We start from the raw sequence: 19,645 nt of genomic DNA on the forward strand, positions 1-19,645 counted from the left end.
ATTTTATCCCTAAATGGGTAGGAAAATCATTCCGGTAACTCTTGTGCAAATTTGGGGTCTAGTGAAGTTCCCTTCCTCCCAACGGGGATTACAGTATCCCATTTGCAGTTTCCCCCGATGTTGACTGCGGAGTCCGATAATAATAATAAAAAAAACAAATACCTTATCAGTGATATTAAACCAACTTACCCCTTTGGAACTGAGGAAGTCCATGCCCCTAGCGACTTGGTAAGCGAAGTGTGTCAGGTCTCTTGAGGTGAGGAACTGACTACCCCCATGCGTGTTGCCGTAATGACGCTCAGCTCTGGAATCTCGTAAGAACTGCTGCAGTTTGCCGAGACTGACGAATTCCATTATAACTAGCGTTGGTTCCTGGAATGGAAAGAGTAGTTTCAAGGTTATTTTTTTATAGTATTGTGGCTGATGGCAAGCGCTGCAACTTATAAACAGTTGCAACATTTTTTTGGTGGTAGGATATTTTTATATCCGCTCGGATATCGACCATCGTATACAAGGTGTAAAAACCCGCCATAGTGGCCCGCGTAAGTGTGTCGCGTTTCGGGATCAGCCTGTGTATATCGGGTGCCAACAGGCCGGCATGATTGTGTCGACTGCCGTGGGGTAATCATCTCTCGTCAGTCGACGTTCTATTGGACCCCACTCCATTTACCATCATATGCAGTGAGGTCACTTTGCTGTGAAAAAAAAAACATAAAAAGCAAATGGTCCCATAACTTTCAATTATAAACTTCTGTGTGAAACTGAACGTTGTTCGTAATTTTGCGACGACGCTCAATATTAAGTCTCATAATGCGTAATAAAGTTATTACTATAGTTACTATTTTCTTCAAACCGGCACCAAAATAATTTGTGGATTTTTTACTAAAAATGCCTGACTTAAAGACTGAACCCAGGAGTTCATATCCTGGTCTAATCACTGTCAATAACAATGTATATACCAAATAGTAAATACCTATCAAACCTCGGACATATCGACAGGTCTGGACTATCATCCATTTTATATCTCGTCATAAAAAGGCTCGCCATCCAATCACTTTCAGCCGAAATAAAATATTAATAGCAGTAGTGTTGTAATTGTTAACTATATATATATAAAAAATGAATCCCTATTTCCCTTGGTCACGCCATCACGCGTGAACGGCTGGGCCGATTTCATTATTTTAACTGTCAATTGTTTGAAATAACTGTCAGCGATCGACAGAGTGCACGCGTGCATACATAGTTAAGACAGGACAACGTCTGTCGGATCAACTAGTTAATAATAAAATAACTAACAAGATATTAGCTAGATTATATTTATCGCCTTGTTGGAGGAATTAGTGGCAGCACATCATGTCATCATCATCAGAAAATCAAGATCTAAGTAAAATTTCCGGTTTAAAACAGACCGACATAGTTGTGTCGACTAGCGACAGGTAATCAACTGTCATCAGTCGAAACTACTTGGACCCTCCTCCACTTATCACTTTGTCGTCCCCGTATTTAAAAGTAAAAAAATGCACACCTGATTTATCCAGTGTTAGAATTTCGACATAAAAGATATAGCGATAGGCTCGTTCCCTATCACATCATGGAATATGTAATGAAAAATGGTTGCAATAGATAGACCTTTAAAATGGATCTTTACACTTTAAGTGCACTTGACAAATGAATATAAGTCAAGATAAATTTTCTATATCAAGGGATAGTGGGCCCATTGTTTGGGAGTCCATTGTTAACACTTTTTGGTACGGTATAGACCCTTACCTAATCATGATAAATTTTCGTACGTTCTCACTGTTTCTGGCATAAAGAGACGATATTTAAAATTATTGTTTTCCCTCGAAATGGAACTATTTTTCGGATATTATCGCGGTTTGTTATATTTTAATTTTCTGTCGACGTTTCGGAGACTTTTGTAAAATGTAGATAGATATTGTAACTATGAGTTTGGACGACTGACACCTCAGTCCGCCCTCTGACCACGAAGACTGTCTCAGCTGTTGTCAGTTCTACGATCTATACGATCTATACTCTGCACACCGCAACTTTAGCTTCCCAATCCTCTGGGCTATGTCTGCGACTTTCGTTCGTTTGATCACGTAAACAAACATGAATTTTTATGGGTAAATTCTTCTATTTAGTACTTTACTTTTTCTATTTTTATTTCTAGAGTTATAATTGTAAATTGTTTCATGAGCTCCAGCATTTGAGTGCTCATCTTTCATTATAATATTTCTAATGTGAAATGTGAATACTTATTACTGGTTTTTATTCCAATTATTATGGTATTAAAGTTTGTGTATCTGTAAGTCATCCATATCTTTATATATAAATAAAATATTTGACTCACTTTGTCAGTACAGCATCCTATAAGTCTAACCACGTTGGGATGTGATCCTAAGTTCTTCATCACAAGTAGCTCTTGTATTAAATCTGTTTTCTCTTTCTCCGATGCGTTTTCTTTGAGCGTTTTCACAGCCACTGTTTGTTCGCCTTTTTTACCTGAAAATAAAATTGTGTGAACAAAAAAGTAAGAAGTAATTGTTGAATAGCCTAATTTATAAGAATATGATGAACGCAATGTTTACTAATATCTAAAGCTGAAGAGTTTGTCTATTTGTTTGAACGCACTAATGTCAGAAACTACTGAACTAATTTTGTTTTTTTTTCACTTATAGACAGTTACTTTACTCTGGAGTTTTATGGGTTACTTTCTTATCCCGAGAAATTATAAACCAAGATTTTTATCCTGGAAAATCTTTTCACGCGGCCCGAGCCTCGATCAATATTATGTATTTTATTTTTACTGAAACAAAAAGACCGAAATTAGAATTTGTATGTAACTAAGAATAAGAATAACATAGACTACTAACAAAAAGAATTACATTCAAATACGCTACATTATATGTAACGAAACAGCATATTCAGGGACTCATTCCTGTGTATTTTGCAAGATGCGAGCTAAAACTTATGAACACTGTTCGGGTAAACAATACATAGATAATTGGGCGATATCTCTTGTACAGAAATCCTTCCGTTTCCTGTCAGCATGAATGGGTTCTTGGTACATTAAACAATATTGATTATTGATGCTCAATGCTTTTGGATTTACTGTTATCTTAGTAAAGCCTTAATTGAGAATAACCAAAGCATCATCGAAGTCTACCAATCTGCACTAGGCGTGCGGATTGGTAGACTTCACACACCCTCAAAATTCCTATAAAGAACTTCTCAGGTATGTAGGTTTCCTCACGATGTTTTCTCACCGTTAAAGCAAGCGAAAACTCACAAAGAATACAGACAATATATTGTTTTAGAAAAATCAGAGGTGTGCGCCCTTGGGTTTTGAACCTACGAACATTCGTCTCGGCAGTTCGTTCAACAACCAACTAGGCTATCGCCGCTAATAAAAATCTGTTAATCTCGTATTTACTTTAATAAAAAAAGCTAGTTTTAATGAAAACTTCAGCGCGAGAATTCAACTTGCACACGTCCGGATTATATTTAGAATTTCTGCTTTATAAAGTGCTACTTCGACGGATCCATATTAATTATAATCATTATTTCAATATTTATTATAATATTCGCTTTTGCTCGTCCCGCTTTGTATTTTTCGGGATAATTCAGGATATGATCTACTGGAGTGTCAAATGTTATCCGAATCCGTGCAGCTGTTTCTTAGTTTACTTCTAACAAAAACATACAAACATCGAAGGAATATCACATACCTTTGCATTTATAATATGTGTAAGATAAAATATATGTAAATAATTTTATATCCAAATATTCAGATAATTTTTAATCAGTAAAAGTATTTTATAATGAAAAACGTATTCTCTAGGGAAGGACAAGAAATAACTTAAGGGATAGTGATTTGAATATTGGTCGACGCTATGGTTTCATTAAAGCTTGAGGAAAAGGAATGAAACCGAGCTGCAATTTTTATGAAATTACGTAGATATATATTAAAGTAAATTTGCAATTATTTTTTATTATGAAGCTATCTAAATAGAATCATGTGTACAGTAATGGTGGTAGGTCTCTCGTATGTGAAAATCCGCCTGGAAAGGTACCACCGCAATGTCTATTTCTGCCGCCAAGCAACAATATGTAGTCACTGTTGTGTTGCGGTTTGAAGGATATTTTAGCCAGTGTAACTACTGGACATAATAAGACTTAACATTTCATGTCTCAGGATGGCGAGAGCAATGGAATACCAAACAATACTTTGTAATTCAAGGTGTTGGATGGTGTTTCTACTGTTTATGGGCGGTCGTATCACTACCATTAGGCGAACAGCAAACACGTCTCGACATTTAAAGCAATATAAAAAGTAGTAAATAGACGTCAAATATATAACATGTCTCTTATGAATGTATCTCTGAATAAAATTTAATCTGTTGCCTCTCTCTGTACCTTATGAATTATAATGAATATAAAATAAAAATAAGTGAAGTAATCCAGCGTGAATTAAAACATTGTTACTATGAAATGTCAAATTGGATTTTTCCATTGAACCTAAGATTATTTAGCATGTAAAGATGCATTCAACTCTAAAAAATATGCATGTTTGTATTCGAGCTCCAGAATGTAATAACCACCCTTACGACCAGCTATATAAGGAGCAAATTGAAATGTGCATATAAGCTACACACGGCGCTTGTGTCAATCATGACCATAGCCGTACCACATACATTAATTATTCTCAAAATTAAACAATCAAAGTCAAACTTGCATGATTAATGGGGTGCAGTGGAAACTTTGCAGACGATCATTTGATTTCAATGTTAGGTCTGTCTAAACTAATCAAGCGCAAAAATGTCTCTAACTTTTAATTACCGTTCTGGGTTTCATACTTTTTTAAATGCAATCAAATCAAAATGGTTGATTTTTGTCGAAGTTTGAAAAGAAATAATTTTATTAGAGATATTTTTTAAAATATTCACATGTAACTTATATGTCATTGGTCTATTGTCGAATGAATTTAATTTTTTAGGGATATTTCTGTAAATATTCAAATTGAAGTAATATAGTGTATTCTTGAATTTAGTCGATAAGTAACAATGTACGAGAAAAATAATAAGACAAAACAAAACTTTTTTTTTTACTTTTTTTTCTGTATAATCGGTGCGGCTCCATTACTATTGTGAGTTTAGACTTCAATCCACTATGTTAGCTTAATGTGGGTTGGCAGATAAACTTTTAAACGACCAAACGAGTGCGAGTTGGATTCTCGCACTGAGGATTCCATTCAAACTACCTTTTTTTATTAAAATATATACGAAATTATCATATTTTTCCTACACATTTGCTGTAAGACACTGTGTCTTGCGAAATTTTATGATTCTAGGTCAACGGGAAGTAGAAGAATAGTATAAGTAGAGAAGTAGTAGATAGTTACACTATAGGTTTTGATTAATTTGTGATATTGTGAAATATGCGATATAAACAATCATAGCTTTTAATTTTATGCTCATGGTACGATATATTTTATATCCCGGATAGCAAATATCGTTCACGAGGTGTTAAAACCCGCCACAGTGTATGTCTCGCGTTCCGGGATCAGCGTGTGTATATCTGGTCCCAACAGACCGGCATAATTGTGTCGACTGTCGAGGGGTAATCATTTCTCGTCAGTCGACATTATAGGAACCCACTCTACTTTCCATCAAGTACAGAGGAGCCACATTTCCGTGCACATAAAAAAAAACTAAAAACTCCTTTAATTTATATAGTTACTAAATCTTTCTATTTCTCGTTTTTATATCCATCCCATGGTTGTCTGGAAGACATTGCCTAGAGCGATAAGACCGCCATTTGTACATGTGCCGTTTTTTTTTTGTTTGTTTGTTTTGTTTTTGTGTGTGTTTGTACAATAAAGAGTAAAATAAATAAATAAATCTTGCTCGCGGCTTCGCCTGTGTTAAAAGGCTTTCCCGTTACAAAAGCCCTTAAACCACTGTATCGCCTAATTGATCGCCTTGATTTGTTCATAGTTGAGAGACCTTAGATGCGAGTTTCATATAATAATGAACTTGATACCTCTACGCATTCCTGAGAAAAGGGTTTTGACAGACAGACGGACAACAAAGTGAACCGGATTCCTTTGGTGATACGGAAACCTAAAAATAGTCATGGGTCTAAGTAATAACTGTTTAACCCTCCAACATTTCTAAAGTATTACTTTTGGCGTAATCTTAAAATATTTCTATTGGAAGTACATTGTATTTTACGATCTGTATTGGTGCCGCGTCGAGGAGACGTGACGAACTCATTTTATGTCTCCAAGCACTGGTCGTAAAATAGCTTCGGGACTGGCATAATACATTTTGCGGACAGGTTTAGACTAGAGACATGAGATATTAAGCCTTATTATATTACTGCCAAAGTCGTTTAAACCAGAACCCAACAGTGACTACAAACTGCTGCTTGGCGGCAGAAATAGACATTGCGGTGGTACTTGTCCAGGCGGACTCTCACATATGATAGACCTACCACAAGTAGGTATCTATACTGATTTAAAAAACTAAAGAGTTTGTTAACTAACTAAATTCCAGACGTAATCAAAGTACACTAGAAATACACATACCATACATGTTACAATATCGACGGTGAAGGACAATCATCGACTTTACCGGAGAGCCAAGAAACCAAAATTTACATTTAGCAATTTATTTTTATATTAAGATGCTTTTAGACAGGAAATTACTTTTCACTTATGTAAAGTGATGAGACTATAATTATGATAAAATGAACCTTTTCGTTATTTGCATTTCTAACATCGATATGATATATTTATGGTTGTTTTGATATTCCACTATCGATTTTTTTTATTGCTTTGAATGACGAGACGAGCCTGCCGTTCACCCGATGGTAAGCGATACGACTGCCCATAAAACATTTGTTTTATTTATGGTTATTTTTTAAAGTAGAAAGTAAGCAATGTCCGCCTGTTGGCAAGTGACCATAACCAGATAGAGGACTTATATTGCCGACATTTAGGGAAGCGGAGAAATTAGGAAGAATATGGCTGGATGGGTAGAATGGCATGGATCAATAACCATGCATCTAAAAGATTTCTTTCTGTAAAAAACACAACAACAAAGCCAGTTCTCACGATAGTGTTTTCAAAATTTATAATAAGTAGGTTTTATTTCTCTAAAATCTTAAAGACTCCGTATAAAAAGAAAATTAACCGTTATTACTAATCTAAAATCCAGGAATCAAATAAAATTTAAAGACTTAAACCGAAATTATAAAACGGAAAAGACAGGCGATAGTTAAAAGAAGTTGATTGGAGGTAAAGAAAGCCCAAGAGGAGGAATAATCCCCGGTATTAAGTTTTGAAGTGGCTTCCGTTTAGGACGAACCCATCACGTTTTGATTAAGTAATCACCATCCCCTCGGGAGTCTATTACTGAACTGAATTAATCTGTTCCTATCAAGGTGAAAATATTTGCGCATTTTCAGTTCGTAGTAGATTTTGGTAATATAGTCTGTATCTGTGATTTTGTTTTGATGATAAATGATTGGTGACGTTTTTTAAATTCAAATTATATTTATTGTGATACACAGGTAGGATTAAGGTGTTATACATTTATATTACAGCTATGACCCGCAATAATAGCACACAACAATTTAACATTCTAGAGAAGACAGAATACATTCTATACATTAACATCATCAAGATAATCGTTCAAACAGTAACAACATTTGTTATGCAGAAATTTAATAATTTATTTTTTAGTCACTAATGTCTTTCAAATCTCTTATTGGTTTTGGCAATTTGTTATATATGTCAGGAATTTCTTTTATGGAATAATGCAGTTTTATTGGGTGTAAATATCATTTTGTTATTACGTCTGACACAATTGCTAAATTTAAAAAGGTGTGTATTAATTTTAGCATAGTTTCTTATTTTGTATTGCGGTTTTGTGCTGAGGGCTCGGGTTCGATCCCATGGGTTCGGTAAATTTATATTGGGTTTTCCGTTTAGTATTAGTGTTTAAAACTAGATTACATCTCAAACAGTCTTACTTATAAAAATGTCGCAAAACCATGTTTAGTTAAAACACAAATTTCCTCAATCAGCTGTTAGTCAAAACCCGCCATCTTGCCTCTTAATAAGGCTTAAACTAGGAACCGGTGATGTTTTTGACAGCTATTTAAGCAATTCTTAAGCACCTCTTAACGCTTAAGCATGTTTATAAGTAAGGCTGTATAGCGATAGTCTCTCCTTTCCTTAGTATTGTAATGCTCTTTGGTCTCTACCCCTATCATGGGATGTTCTTTCTACGGTTAGCAAGGCATTAGTTGCAAACGCGAGCACTGTGATAAATAAGAATTCAATGAAAAACATGTAATATGTGTTTAGCTAACTTATTACAATTTATTCTAACAAAATATTCCTAATTTATTTTAATAAAAATACTTTATTGATAAGTTTGGTATCCAAATTTATTTAAGGTAATTCAGTTCGATACTTTTTCATCATGAACAACCGTTCTGTTGATAAAGAAAGATAAGAATAATATTCAGGTTTCGATGCCTCAAATTATAAGTAATTATTGTTGACTTGGGATGTGAGGCTTCACGCAGCGTTTACTTTTCTGTGGTTAGTGACATTGTCTGATGTTTAAAATTACTTGCGTATTATTTTTGACTGACTTTCCAATAATGGACGAGGCTTTCATTCGTGTTTGTATTTTATTATGTATCTATACTTATTTTCTGAGTAAAAACGTGTGAATTGCGAACAAAACAAATATCAATAAAAAGTAATTTTAATTTTAAACTCTAATGCCACTACTACTACTTAAAGAATTCTTCGCAGTGGCCACACATTTTTATTCTGAAATACACTCGCGCACCAGCATATTCGCACTAAAGTACAAAATTATCAAAAAATTAGTAACTCAAAGCTGGGATTTTTGGTAAAAATATTAGTTGGATGATTTTTGGTATAATTTTAGGAGAGGGAAAAACGATTATGTGGTTTTATTAATTGAATGTCAAAATTACCTTGTATATACGTTTACTTCTAGCAAACATCCAAAGATTTTCACAAACTTTCACCTTTATAATCTTAAAAGGAATAACAAGAAGTCAGAAGAGTTTGTAAGTAATGAGATCAGTTTACCATCAATATCGATGGCTTGTGCGCGCCACACTTGGCCGAAGGCACCTTCTCCGACTATGTTGAATATCCTCAGCCGATGCCTGGGGAACTCCCACTCATCCTGCGGCTCTTCTTTCGTGATCGAAGTCTCTTCGGACAGCTGGAAGGTAATGAGAAATTAAAATAGGTGTCATCTATCTGTATATAGGTTTCCTATGGACTTCAAAGCGGCTGAAGCGATTTCAATGTAATTTTTACGTAATAGACAAATTAGTCTAGATAACCTTTGAAGTTTGGTAGCTTTCAGAACACTAGAAGTCGTCTGGCCATACATAATGAGTGCTATACGTCATTTCATCCACGTAGACGCACCCTATCACCTTTTGAGCAGGGGTGTTGCAGGATGATTCAAGCCCTTTCGCCGATGTTATTTATAGTAGAGTGCGTGTTCACACGCCCTGTAAACTATAAGGAAAAGTAGCGGGGAGCGTCTTCTTAAATGAATTAATGACCTATACTCGTGCGAAGTCGGAGTGTGTCGCAAATTTTTAAGTAATTTTGTTGTGTTATAGAAGTCTTATAATAATTTTGTTTTTTGTAAGAATTCTTGAGTGTAAAAGGAAATATTTTTTACTGCCTCCGAAAGTAGATAAGCTGACGACCCACGTTATAGTAAGGGCAACAACCAAGCCGCTACCTGCCGCGAAATACTTTTTGTAGCTTAACATTTTTTTTATACCTTCATTACTTTGATGTAATAGGAAATCATGTCAATAGACCACTGAAGCAGTAGTCTAACTCTACTTAGCCCTTCAGAAAAACGGGTCGGCGTAAGCCTAATTATATGATAACAAATTATTCACAATTTTTCTCCACGTGTATGCAAACTACGAAATATTACTGTCGATATTTTTTTACGTGAAATAATCATTTCATGAATAACGAATTAACCCTTTGAGCTTTGAGCCTTTCAAAGACTAATATAGTAACAGCATGTAGCTATGTAATTATGTTTACATGAAATAAACTTCTTTGATCGCTAGAGTGTGGGCACAGGTACACCTAACACCCACATTTCGCCGTGTTTATGTCGAATGATGTAATAGGAGATGAGCTTATGTAGACAGGACAGCCTTAACTTTAAAAAAAAAAACGACGCGAGGAAAAATATCCCTGGTTTTAAAATTTTCTTTGGTAAATCGTAAAAAAAGGTCCCTTAGGCACCGCGCGAGATTCTTGTAAGCGCCAGACCCAGGGTGGTTGCCCGGTTCACCCTCAAGCCGCCTGTGTATCTATCACAATCCTCTTTCCTTGTATTTTGTGGGAAATTTCACACAATACAATATTTATTTGTCTTGTCTGGATCCAGTGAAATTCACAGCTAGTGGTAAGATATATTTTATATCGGCTCGGATATCGACCACCGTACACAAGGTGTTAAAACCCACCGTAGTGGCGTGAGTGCGTCACCGGGATCAGTTTGTGTATCCGGTACAAATAGGCCGACAAAATTGTGTCAACTGGCAAGGAATGATCATCTCTTGTCAGTCAACGCTATCTGAACCCCACTCCGCTTACCATCTTTTATTTTTATCTATTTTACGCTACCCTAGTCAAGTCGGATGTTTTTTTTTGTGATAATGCCGAAAATTTTGCTTCGTATTTTCATAACCTTAAAATATTACTATGTCACATACTAGTTTTATGGCAAATACATCAACCCTTTCGAGCTGTCAAAAACGAATTGACAAAAATAGACTTTATTTCATGCCTAATAAGCTCTCAAAGCGCTGCCGGCAGCAGCTTGGTAGCATTTTCGGGATTTCAAAAAAAATATACAAAAAATAGACTTTATTTCGTGCCTATTAGGGTTGCTCTCAAAGTCCTGCCGCTTGGTATTAACCTATATTGTTGAATATGACCTGCCAAAATACCGCAAAACCTCCGAGATAAGCATGGCGGGGAAATTGACTGAATCTAAATAATGTATATTTTTTATGGCTTCAATAAACATTTTCATTTAGATGAGTTTTACTACCGCAGAGATATGAGATTGTATTTTTAAAACGATATTTTTTAAATCTACCGTTATAGCTAGGTGTGTACATATCTGCGCAGAGCCTATATAGCGAACGCTTTATAAGTAAAAAGTTGATACGTACAGTTTATTGGTACTAGTAGCCAAGTTATGAGTGATTGGAATTATTAGAGGTGCGGATTATATCCCCTGGACGTTCTCTTCTGTTAAAATTATATGTATGTTACATATTTTACGTTTTGAGACGAATAGCAACGGCTTAAAACCATGGCTCAATTTACTGACCTAAAATAGTTTTACATTATTTTTCATATGATATTAACGGCGACCCAATTAACCCAATTTCTCTCCTCAGTGGTTTTGAGACTTAATGAATCCAATTTCCCCTCGCGATGGTTTTCCAAATGACTTATTTTTTTATTTTATTTTCATTTATTTGGAAAACTTATAGCTAGGTAATACAATATGAATTCATAATAAAAAAAAGGCCAATTATAAGTTTTCACAATTAGGACTTAGTTCATAAAGGTCTGTTTTAATGATCACCACCAGGTCGCCCACCAGCGTACACTCTTTATTTAAAAGCCCCCTGCTAACCTGCAAGTGGTTGTTGTCCCAGCATTCGTAACGATTGGAGTTGGCCCGGGGCCGCTCCCACATGTTGAGTGAGGCGTCTTGGAGGACGATGCCACTCGAATCCTTACTCTGTGGACAATACGGATATTGTTCATTTTTGTTTGATTTATTTTTGCCTGATATGGGCAATAGGCCTCCCATGGGACGGAATAAATATAGTACCAAGTGGGTCTACTAGTTGTGTCTCTGCCTAACCCCTTCGTAGATAAAGACTACTTGGTACTTCCTAAGGTACTTATATTAAAAACGTTAGGTTATGGCTATCTGTTTTTGTTGCTAGATTATTGTTTTTGGATTGCCTAGGTAAACCTTACGATGATCATAAATTTGGGGGACGGTGAGATAGTCATACCCAGTTCTCTACTACCTATGCAGGCAGGAAGTACAGAAACATTAGTTTCATTGTTTTTTGTTGTTTTTTTTTTTACAATGTTTGAATGACGAGACGAGCTTGCCGTTCGCCTGATGCTAAGCAATAAGACTGCTCATAAACAGTAGAAACACCAACACCTTGAATTACAAAGTATTGTTGGGCATTCTACTGCGCTCGGTATCCTAAGACGTGATATGTTAAATCTTATTATGTCCAGTAGTTACGCAGGCTACATTGTGCCAATTTAGTGTTTTGAAACCCAGCAGTAGCTTACGTAAGTTACATGGCACTGTGGGAAGATATCTTTCATCCCTAACCTTTCTATAATACGGACAGTGGCTTCAGCAGCTGTCAGTGTAATGTTTCTTGGGACCAAGTGGATTACGTCTGCGCGGCGCTATATTGTTTTCCGTTCTTTAGTCTGTCAAAAGGGCTTTGTATTGTATAATTTATAACTCGACTGAAATGTTTATTTTCCTTATTCCGAAGCATAAAATATTAAAATTTGTCAACGACTCGAGCCAACGTATTTATTATTTATAGTATAATGTAGAGGTATCTAGTCAAAAGAATTATAAGTGTTTATGCCAGGAACCTGTCACGATCTCCTCAAAATATGATTTTAACTTTACCTGACGAAATATTATATCATATTTTCCTAAAATTTTGTATTACCTATGATATTTGTTTTAAGGCTCTTTAAAAATGTATACGCACACGTATACAACTTTGTGTTATCGTATTGTCTAGTTCCAATGCTGTATCCTTGAACCAAAAATTTGTTACTGTTTTTGTACATCCAGGAGGTGAGAGCTTGGGGACTTGAAACACAGGGTTACATCAGGCGCCTTTCTTTTAATTCATGTATGTACTTTAATAGCATTTATGTGATGATGAGACAATAAATAATTTAATATTATTATAAAATGACGTAAACTGCATTACTGATAACATTTAACAACGTAATAAGTTTAAACATAGCATTATGTGCTTTTAGTTCCATTTATTCTGTCATACATTGTCGCAACGCTAATTTTATCGACTTCGCACGTCCGCTAATGGACAATCGCTTTACACTCAATTATCTAATAGGCGTCTATTTTTGATACTTCATTAAAATTTGTTCTAGTATTAATACTTCATATTCTTCAAACCCACTTGTATAAAATTGTTGTAGTTGAGATTGTGCAATTGTTTTAGGTAGCCTTTTTTCACTATATATTTAGAATTTGACTCAGACTGGCTCGGTGGCGTATTTTTATTGTGTGCGTGATACGACCACCGTTCTGAGGTTTCTGGTTCGAATCTAGGGTCGGGCTAAATGATATCCGAGTTTCTTTGCCCAGTATTAGTCCGGAGTCTGGAATTTGTGCCCGATATGGCAAAAGGCCCCCTATTACATCATGGACGGAACATACTTGGCGAAAAGTTGCACCTCCACCGACCTCTTTGGGAATGAATGCATGATGTTTATGTTTGTTTTGAATTTGGATTTAAACTTAGATTAAGACCCTTTTTACAGTATCTGAGTGAACCCTAAACGCCGAATATGATATAGGGTGATCAAATAAAAAGTCAAACTCTCACATAAACGGTAAACAAAATAGCACTATATACATCTCTCCTCGTCGTATACGTTTACTGGCGGGTAAATTTTACTTGAATATTATGAAACAGGCTTCAAAAAGTTTTAAATATCTTTTGTTCTTGTGATCACCGGTAATCATTCACCAATCAACCAACGAATATGGTTATCATTATATTAAAAAAAACACTTCGAATTGATAACCTCCTCCTTTTTTTGAAGTCGGTTAAAAATAGATAGAGCTATCCTAAAGTTAACAACTCAAAACTTACTCACCATGTCATCCTTATCCTTCTTTTCCGATTTGCGCGGATAGTTCTTCTTCCATACATAAATTATGACGACAATAACAATGACAACAAGGCTCCCGATCGCGACCAGTGGGATCATCGTGAGCGACACATCACCATTCTTAATAGACTCCTCTTTCGCCTCACTACTCTTATTGGTGTCATCTCCAGCGACCTTATTCTCAATCTCAGGGTTATCTTCAGGTGGCTTCGGAGGGCTAAGTGTTGTGCCAACTGTCGTTTCAGGTACAGTAATTTCTTCATACACAGTAGTTGCTTTGGTTGTTAATAGAGGTGGAATATCTTTTGGTTGTAGCCGCATAGGATCGTAGGTGTTGAAGTATCCCTGCACTGGAGGACGAGGTATTTCTGGTCTTCTCCCTTTTGTGTCGGTTATGGTCGCGTAGACTTCTGTGCGTTGGGGTATCGATCCGCCGACAGTCGTGACCCATAACGAGTAAGAACGGTTTTCCTGTAATGATAAACTAGGTTAGTGTATGGTTTGGTGTCGATTTTGTCTTACAGTAAACTGAGGTTAAAGAATAGTCTAGGTCAGCGATCCAAAACCAGTTAGATTTCTTGCAATAATTTAATACTTGCTAAAGCTTTAATAAATAAAGAAAATAATTGCATTGTTTATTATTATTAGGTTGGAGTTGTAAACTCAATTTCAAACAAACAAACATTAACATACTATATGATGAATATGAATTCAGCTTTTACAATTTTATTATTTGCCGTATATTTTATAAATAGAAATAGTCATTTTTTTTTAAATTAAACTATGCACACGATATTTATTGACTACAATAAGAAGTTCATGATTAATTTTTAAAACTTTCTCTGTCAATGTCTATGTGCGATTACTTTGATAATCTAAACCTATGGAACCTACCGGTGGTCGGTGGTATAAATAGTGATGGACTTTAGATGATATAATTAGCAGTTACTTAGACATTAATCATATAATATCTCAAGACGAGCGCAGAGGAGTGCCACTCAATACTCTCTTATTCAAAATTGTGTATTACTGCTGTTTATGGGCGATACAAGACATGTGAGATGCTTATCTCCTTATTCAATTGCAATATAATAATAAAATATATTAATAATATTAGCATCCACACACACAACATCACGCATTTATCCCCGAAGGGGTATGCAGAGGCGCAACCAAGGCACCCACTTTTCGCCAAGTGTGTTCCATCCCATGATGTGATAGGGGGCGAGCCTATCGCCACATCGGGCACAAATTCCAGACTCCGGGCTGATACTGAGCAGAAAAACCCAAATATCACTTTGCCCGACCCGGGATTCGAACCCAGGACCTCAGAGCGCTGTCGTACCGCGCGTACAGTACAACTACGCCACTGAGGCAGTCAGAGTAATAATATTAGCCCTGTATAATATTATACCGGCTCACTGCTGGCCACAAGCTTCTTCCACTACTAAGAGAGATTAGGCCTTAGTGCACCACGCGGGCCTAATTCGAATTAGTAAACTTCACACACCCTCAAAATTCCTATAGAGAACTTCTCAGGTATGCAGGTTTCCTCACAATTTTTTCCTTCACCGTTAAATCAAGCGATAATTCAAAAAGAATACACACAACATTTTAGAAGTCAAAGTAACGTGCCCTTGGGATTTGGGCCAGCGGACATTCGTCTCGGCAGTCCGTTCCACACTCAACTAAGCTATCATCGCTTATTGCAGTAGTCTCACCTTATCAGTAAGCGTGTCATTAACAGTAACGACTCCTGTCTGGGGGTCAATGACAAACGGCGCTGGGGGGCCATTGGTCTCCAGCCCGTAGGTGACAGGCTCGTCGCTCGTCGTGTACGCTGTGGTTACAGGGAACCCCTTGCGAGCGTTCGACCTTACGAACCAGTTGCGGTCAACGTGGACGATCGCGGGCAGGTTGAATCCTGGCGGCTGTTGTGATGATGCTGTAAAAGAAAAACGAGTTAATGCAGAACAAGGGCTATCTCTATGGTAAAATTCATAAAAATCCGTTCAGCGGGTGATGCCTTTATGAATACGATTAACATTTTTTATTTTTCGTGTACCGCAAAGTAGTCCCACTGCCCTTGATAGTGAGTAGAGTAGGGTCCCGTGATGGTTGTCCCTCGCCAGTCGACACAATTATGCCGGCCTGTTGGAATCGGATATACACAGGCTGATCCTGGAACGTGACACACTTACGTGGGCCACTTTGGCGGGCTTTACAATTTTTGTACAGTGGTCAATATCCGAGTGGATACAAATATATTAAAAAGATGAAAAGTTTGTAAATTTAGGGGCTAATCTCTGAAACTATAAAACTTACTTAAAAATTCTTTCACTAATAGGAATATAAATTGCTTTTGAGTGCTATAGGTTTTTATCCCGGGAAAATATTAAGCGGGACTTTTACCCCGAAAAAACTTATATACGCAAGCAAAGCCGCGTCAAAAGCTATTTATAATATATTTACACCATAGATCCTGATTTTCATCGAGTTCAGATATTTATCAAATAAATTCCAGCTATCTTTCTAGATATTTGATACAATATTTGTTAATTGATTGATCCAATACAGATTTATGTTGTATTTTCGGTTGATTTAAGCACGGGCGTCTGGGGCGTCGAAGAAATGTTCCTGATTATTTTTTCTTATAAGCAGTCCAAGTGTTTTCACCGTCTTAATCAGGTCAAAAATTAGTAAGTTTACTACGAGGTAGTACCAATATCACACACGTTTGAATTACTATGCCTTTGACTATGATCACAAACCTGAGATATCAGATGTTACGTATCGTAAACATTACATAATCCTTCAAACCGGAATACAAAAGGGCTCGGTAGCGCTTGTTTTGACGCATAAATAGACGAAACGTTAATAAGTACTTATTTATTAGCTCCTATTTCTGTATTGAAACAGTGCTTTCTGCGACGCAAGTGTGGTGTTTTCATCTAGAGGTCCCAGAGCTTAACCAATGTGCATATGGAGACCAACATCAGGCTTTTAGTTGGTAAAAATCCGGCACACCCTACTTACTACTAGGAGGGGGGAATCCAAGAGGAAAAAAGGTATTTAGCCTGAACCATAAAACCAGGCCTAGTTAACACGCATCTTAAAATTGAACATTATAATTTGGTTTTTAAATATTAAAATTGCATAAATAATCACATCATATATCAAATTAAAGTGGGGAAAGTGTCATAAGGACATTAACGGGGCTGAAAATAGCTACAGAAATGTTCCCGGAAACCGTGACAGTGGCATATGCGATATATTGGGGAGCCGTAATGACGGAGCTATAGACAGGGACGGACTTAAGTGAAATTTTATGGGGACAAAACATTGTTACCGAAAAATATTATAATACCCTTGGAAGTATTTATGTTATAATTATATCAGCTATATTAGAATATATAGCTGATATAATTATAACATAAATAGTAGATACTGTCCCACTGTTAGGCGTGGGCCTCCTCTACTATTGAGAGGGATGGGATGGAGGAGGGATGGTTTCATATTATTGGCAAGAAAAGCTACTCGGTTTTGCGTACCGCGTTTTCTGATATCTTAAGAATTTCACATTTCGAACTATTTTACTTTTATACTACATATTTTACTCTTACAGAGTTAAAAACGAAATAATAATTTTATATAATCTATAATTTATATTCATAGTTAAAATTTATGGATTGGAACTTGGAATAAATAACGTCGATCTCGGAAGAATAGACGGTTCTTTGACTTATTCCAGGAAAAAACTTTCACGTGCGCGTAGAGTCGAGCGAAAGCTACTTAAGTAAATAACAGCGCTGTCAAACTACGAATATATTGTCTGGTGCACATTTTGTTTAAAGAAGTTATAGCTTAAGTCTTATAATATGAATAAGCAATTAGTTTCAAACATAAAAATATTCCATATAATAAAATCAGCGTGGGAGGCAAATGAACCCTGCTATTAATCTAAATACGTCTCAGTACAGGCATACGTTATGCCGAAATTACCTCTTCCTTACTGCTATATAATTAAATACGGAAACGATATTATCTCTTAAGTTTTTAGTGACTTTATGTGCCGAAGGAAATCCGCTGCACAACCAATAAAGAAATATTTTTAATACTTGAATCAAGACCATTAATGAACACCGGTTTTCATTAACACATAAACAGTAATTGCTGATTAATTGTTATTATAAATACAATAACACATTTTAATAGGTCAGTTGATTAACACTTATTTATATGTAGCAAATTCGGCCTACGCTGTATAGACAATCCCGCCTACAATGGTCCCACAGATGATATTAGTTTATAGAGACTTTCCCGCCCTTTCACCCACCACTACAACACCAATAAGCCACGATCAGCAGTGGCACGCATTTTATGGCACCGAGCATACAATTAGTTTGCCTGATCTCGCAATGCGAAAAGATTTCTTATTATGATAATTAATATATTTTAACATAACGTTTACTTATAAGGTTTTGTGACATATTTATTTGTTGAGAATTTGGTAATTATTTCTATTAATAACTTAGAACCTTTCGCTGAATAATATCCCACTGTATCTTATCAAATTTCATATAAATTAGTTCAGCGGTTTTTACGTATGGTTCTAACAAACATCTTATCGTCTCAAAATATTTTGGATCATTAGAGAAGTAAGATATTAACTATGACAAAAAATATATTTAAATTTTATTGAGGCGTTCTTTTAAGCAATTTATATTAGTCTCACTAAAATAACGAGTGTGGCAATGAAGAAAAATTAACAACCTTTTTAAAAATATTTTTTATACTTGAAAGGAAACAGGATATCCTCAAATTCACCGATAAAATAACTTGAATTCAATTTTAATAACATGCATGGCCGAATTATGTTTTTCAGGTTGTTAAATGCACAATTGACAATTAACAAACGGAATGCGGCTACAAAAATACGAGTCTTAAGAACCTAAACTAAAAAAAATAATATAGTCGAACATAGAACCTCCTTCTTAGAAGTCGGTTAAAATGATTCGAGTTCACACTCACGCCTATGTAAAGATAACACATGAAATGAGTTTTATTCTTCAGTTTGTTTGTCTCTTTAAAAATGACTGTTTCAATTTGTGCCCAATATGGCGACAGGAGATGACCTAATAAAAGTAAAGGTCGTAGGTCATTGAATGCGGGTAGCTTCCAAACCTGAAATTGGACCTGGAAATTGGGGGAGGCCCATGTTCAGCAGTGGACGTTCTGCAGCTGATGATGATGATGGCTTGCCACGTATGGGGCCACGCCGCACATCATGGGGCGGAATACAGACGGCGCAGAGTGAGTGCATTAGTTGCTTCTCTGCCTGTCCTTCGGTGATAAAGGCTTGATTTGTGAAGTAATGAAAAAAATATTCATTCAAATAACAGACGTAGACGCGGCTAAGACGTACAATGACATCACTTGAAACTACAAAGTTAAAAGCAAGCAAGACCGCAAACAGAATAGTTAACTAAAGGCAAGACAGTCGTCTCAATCTCCAGAGGCCACATATATTTCTAATTGAATTGAAGCACACAAATCACGCCTTTATCCCTAGAGGGGTAGAGGTGTAATTAGGGCATCCAC

At 36.1% G+C, this 19,645-nt stretch overlaps 1 protein-coding gene across 1 annotated transcript in view; it reads right to left on the reverse strand.

Moving 5' to 3' along the window:
- LOC119189932 (tyrosine kinase receptor Cad96Ca-like) overlaps window positions 1-16,521 on the reverse strand; it is a 19,588-nt gene extending 3,067 nt beyond the window's left edge. The window contains exons 1-7 of the mRNA XM_037440759.1: window positions 16,517-16,521; window positions 15,766-16,030; window positions 14,030-14,515; window positions 11,757-11,864; window positions 9,143-9,281; window positions 2,354-2,505; window positions 190-372 (exon numbers count right to left, since the gene is read on the reverse strand). Coding sequence (XP_037296656.1) covers window positions 190-372; window positions 2,354-2,505; window positions 9,143-9,281; window positions 11,757-11,864; window positions 14,030-14,515; window positions 15,766-16,030; window positions 16,517-16,521 — 1,338 coding nt within the window. The remainder of the gene's footprint in view (window positions 1-189; window positions 373-2,353; window positions 2,506-9,142; window positions 9,282-11,756; window positions 11,865-14,029; window positions 14,516-15,765; window positions 16,031-16,516) is intronic.
- Window positions 16,522-19,645: the final 3,124 nt, after the last annotated feature.

Source organism: Manduca sexta, chromosome 20 (assembly GCF_014839805.1).
Source record: "Manduca sexta isolate Smith_Timp_Sample1 chromosome 20, JHU_Msex_v1.0, whole genome shotgun sequence".
Classification (NCBI taxonomy): domain Eukaryota; kingdom Metazoa; phylum Arthropoda; class Insecta; order Lepidoptera; family Sphingidae; genus Manduca; species Manduca sexta.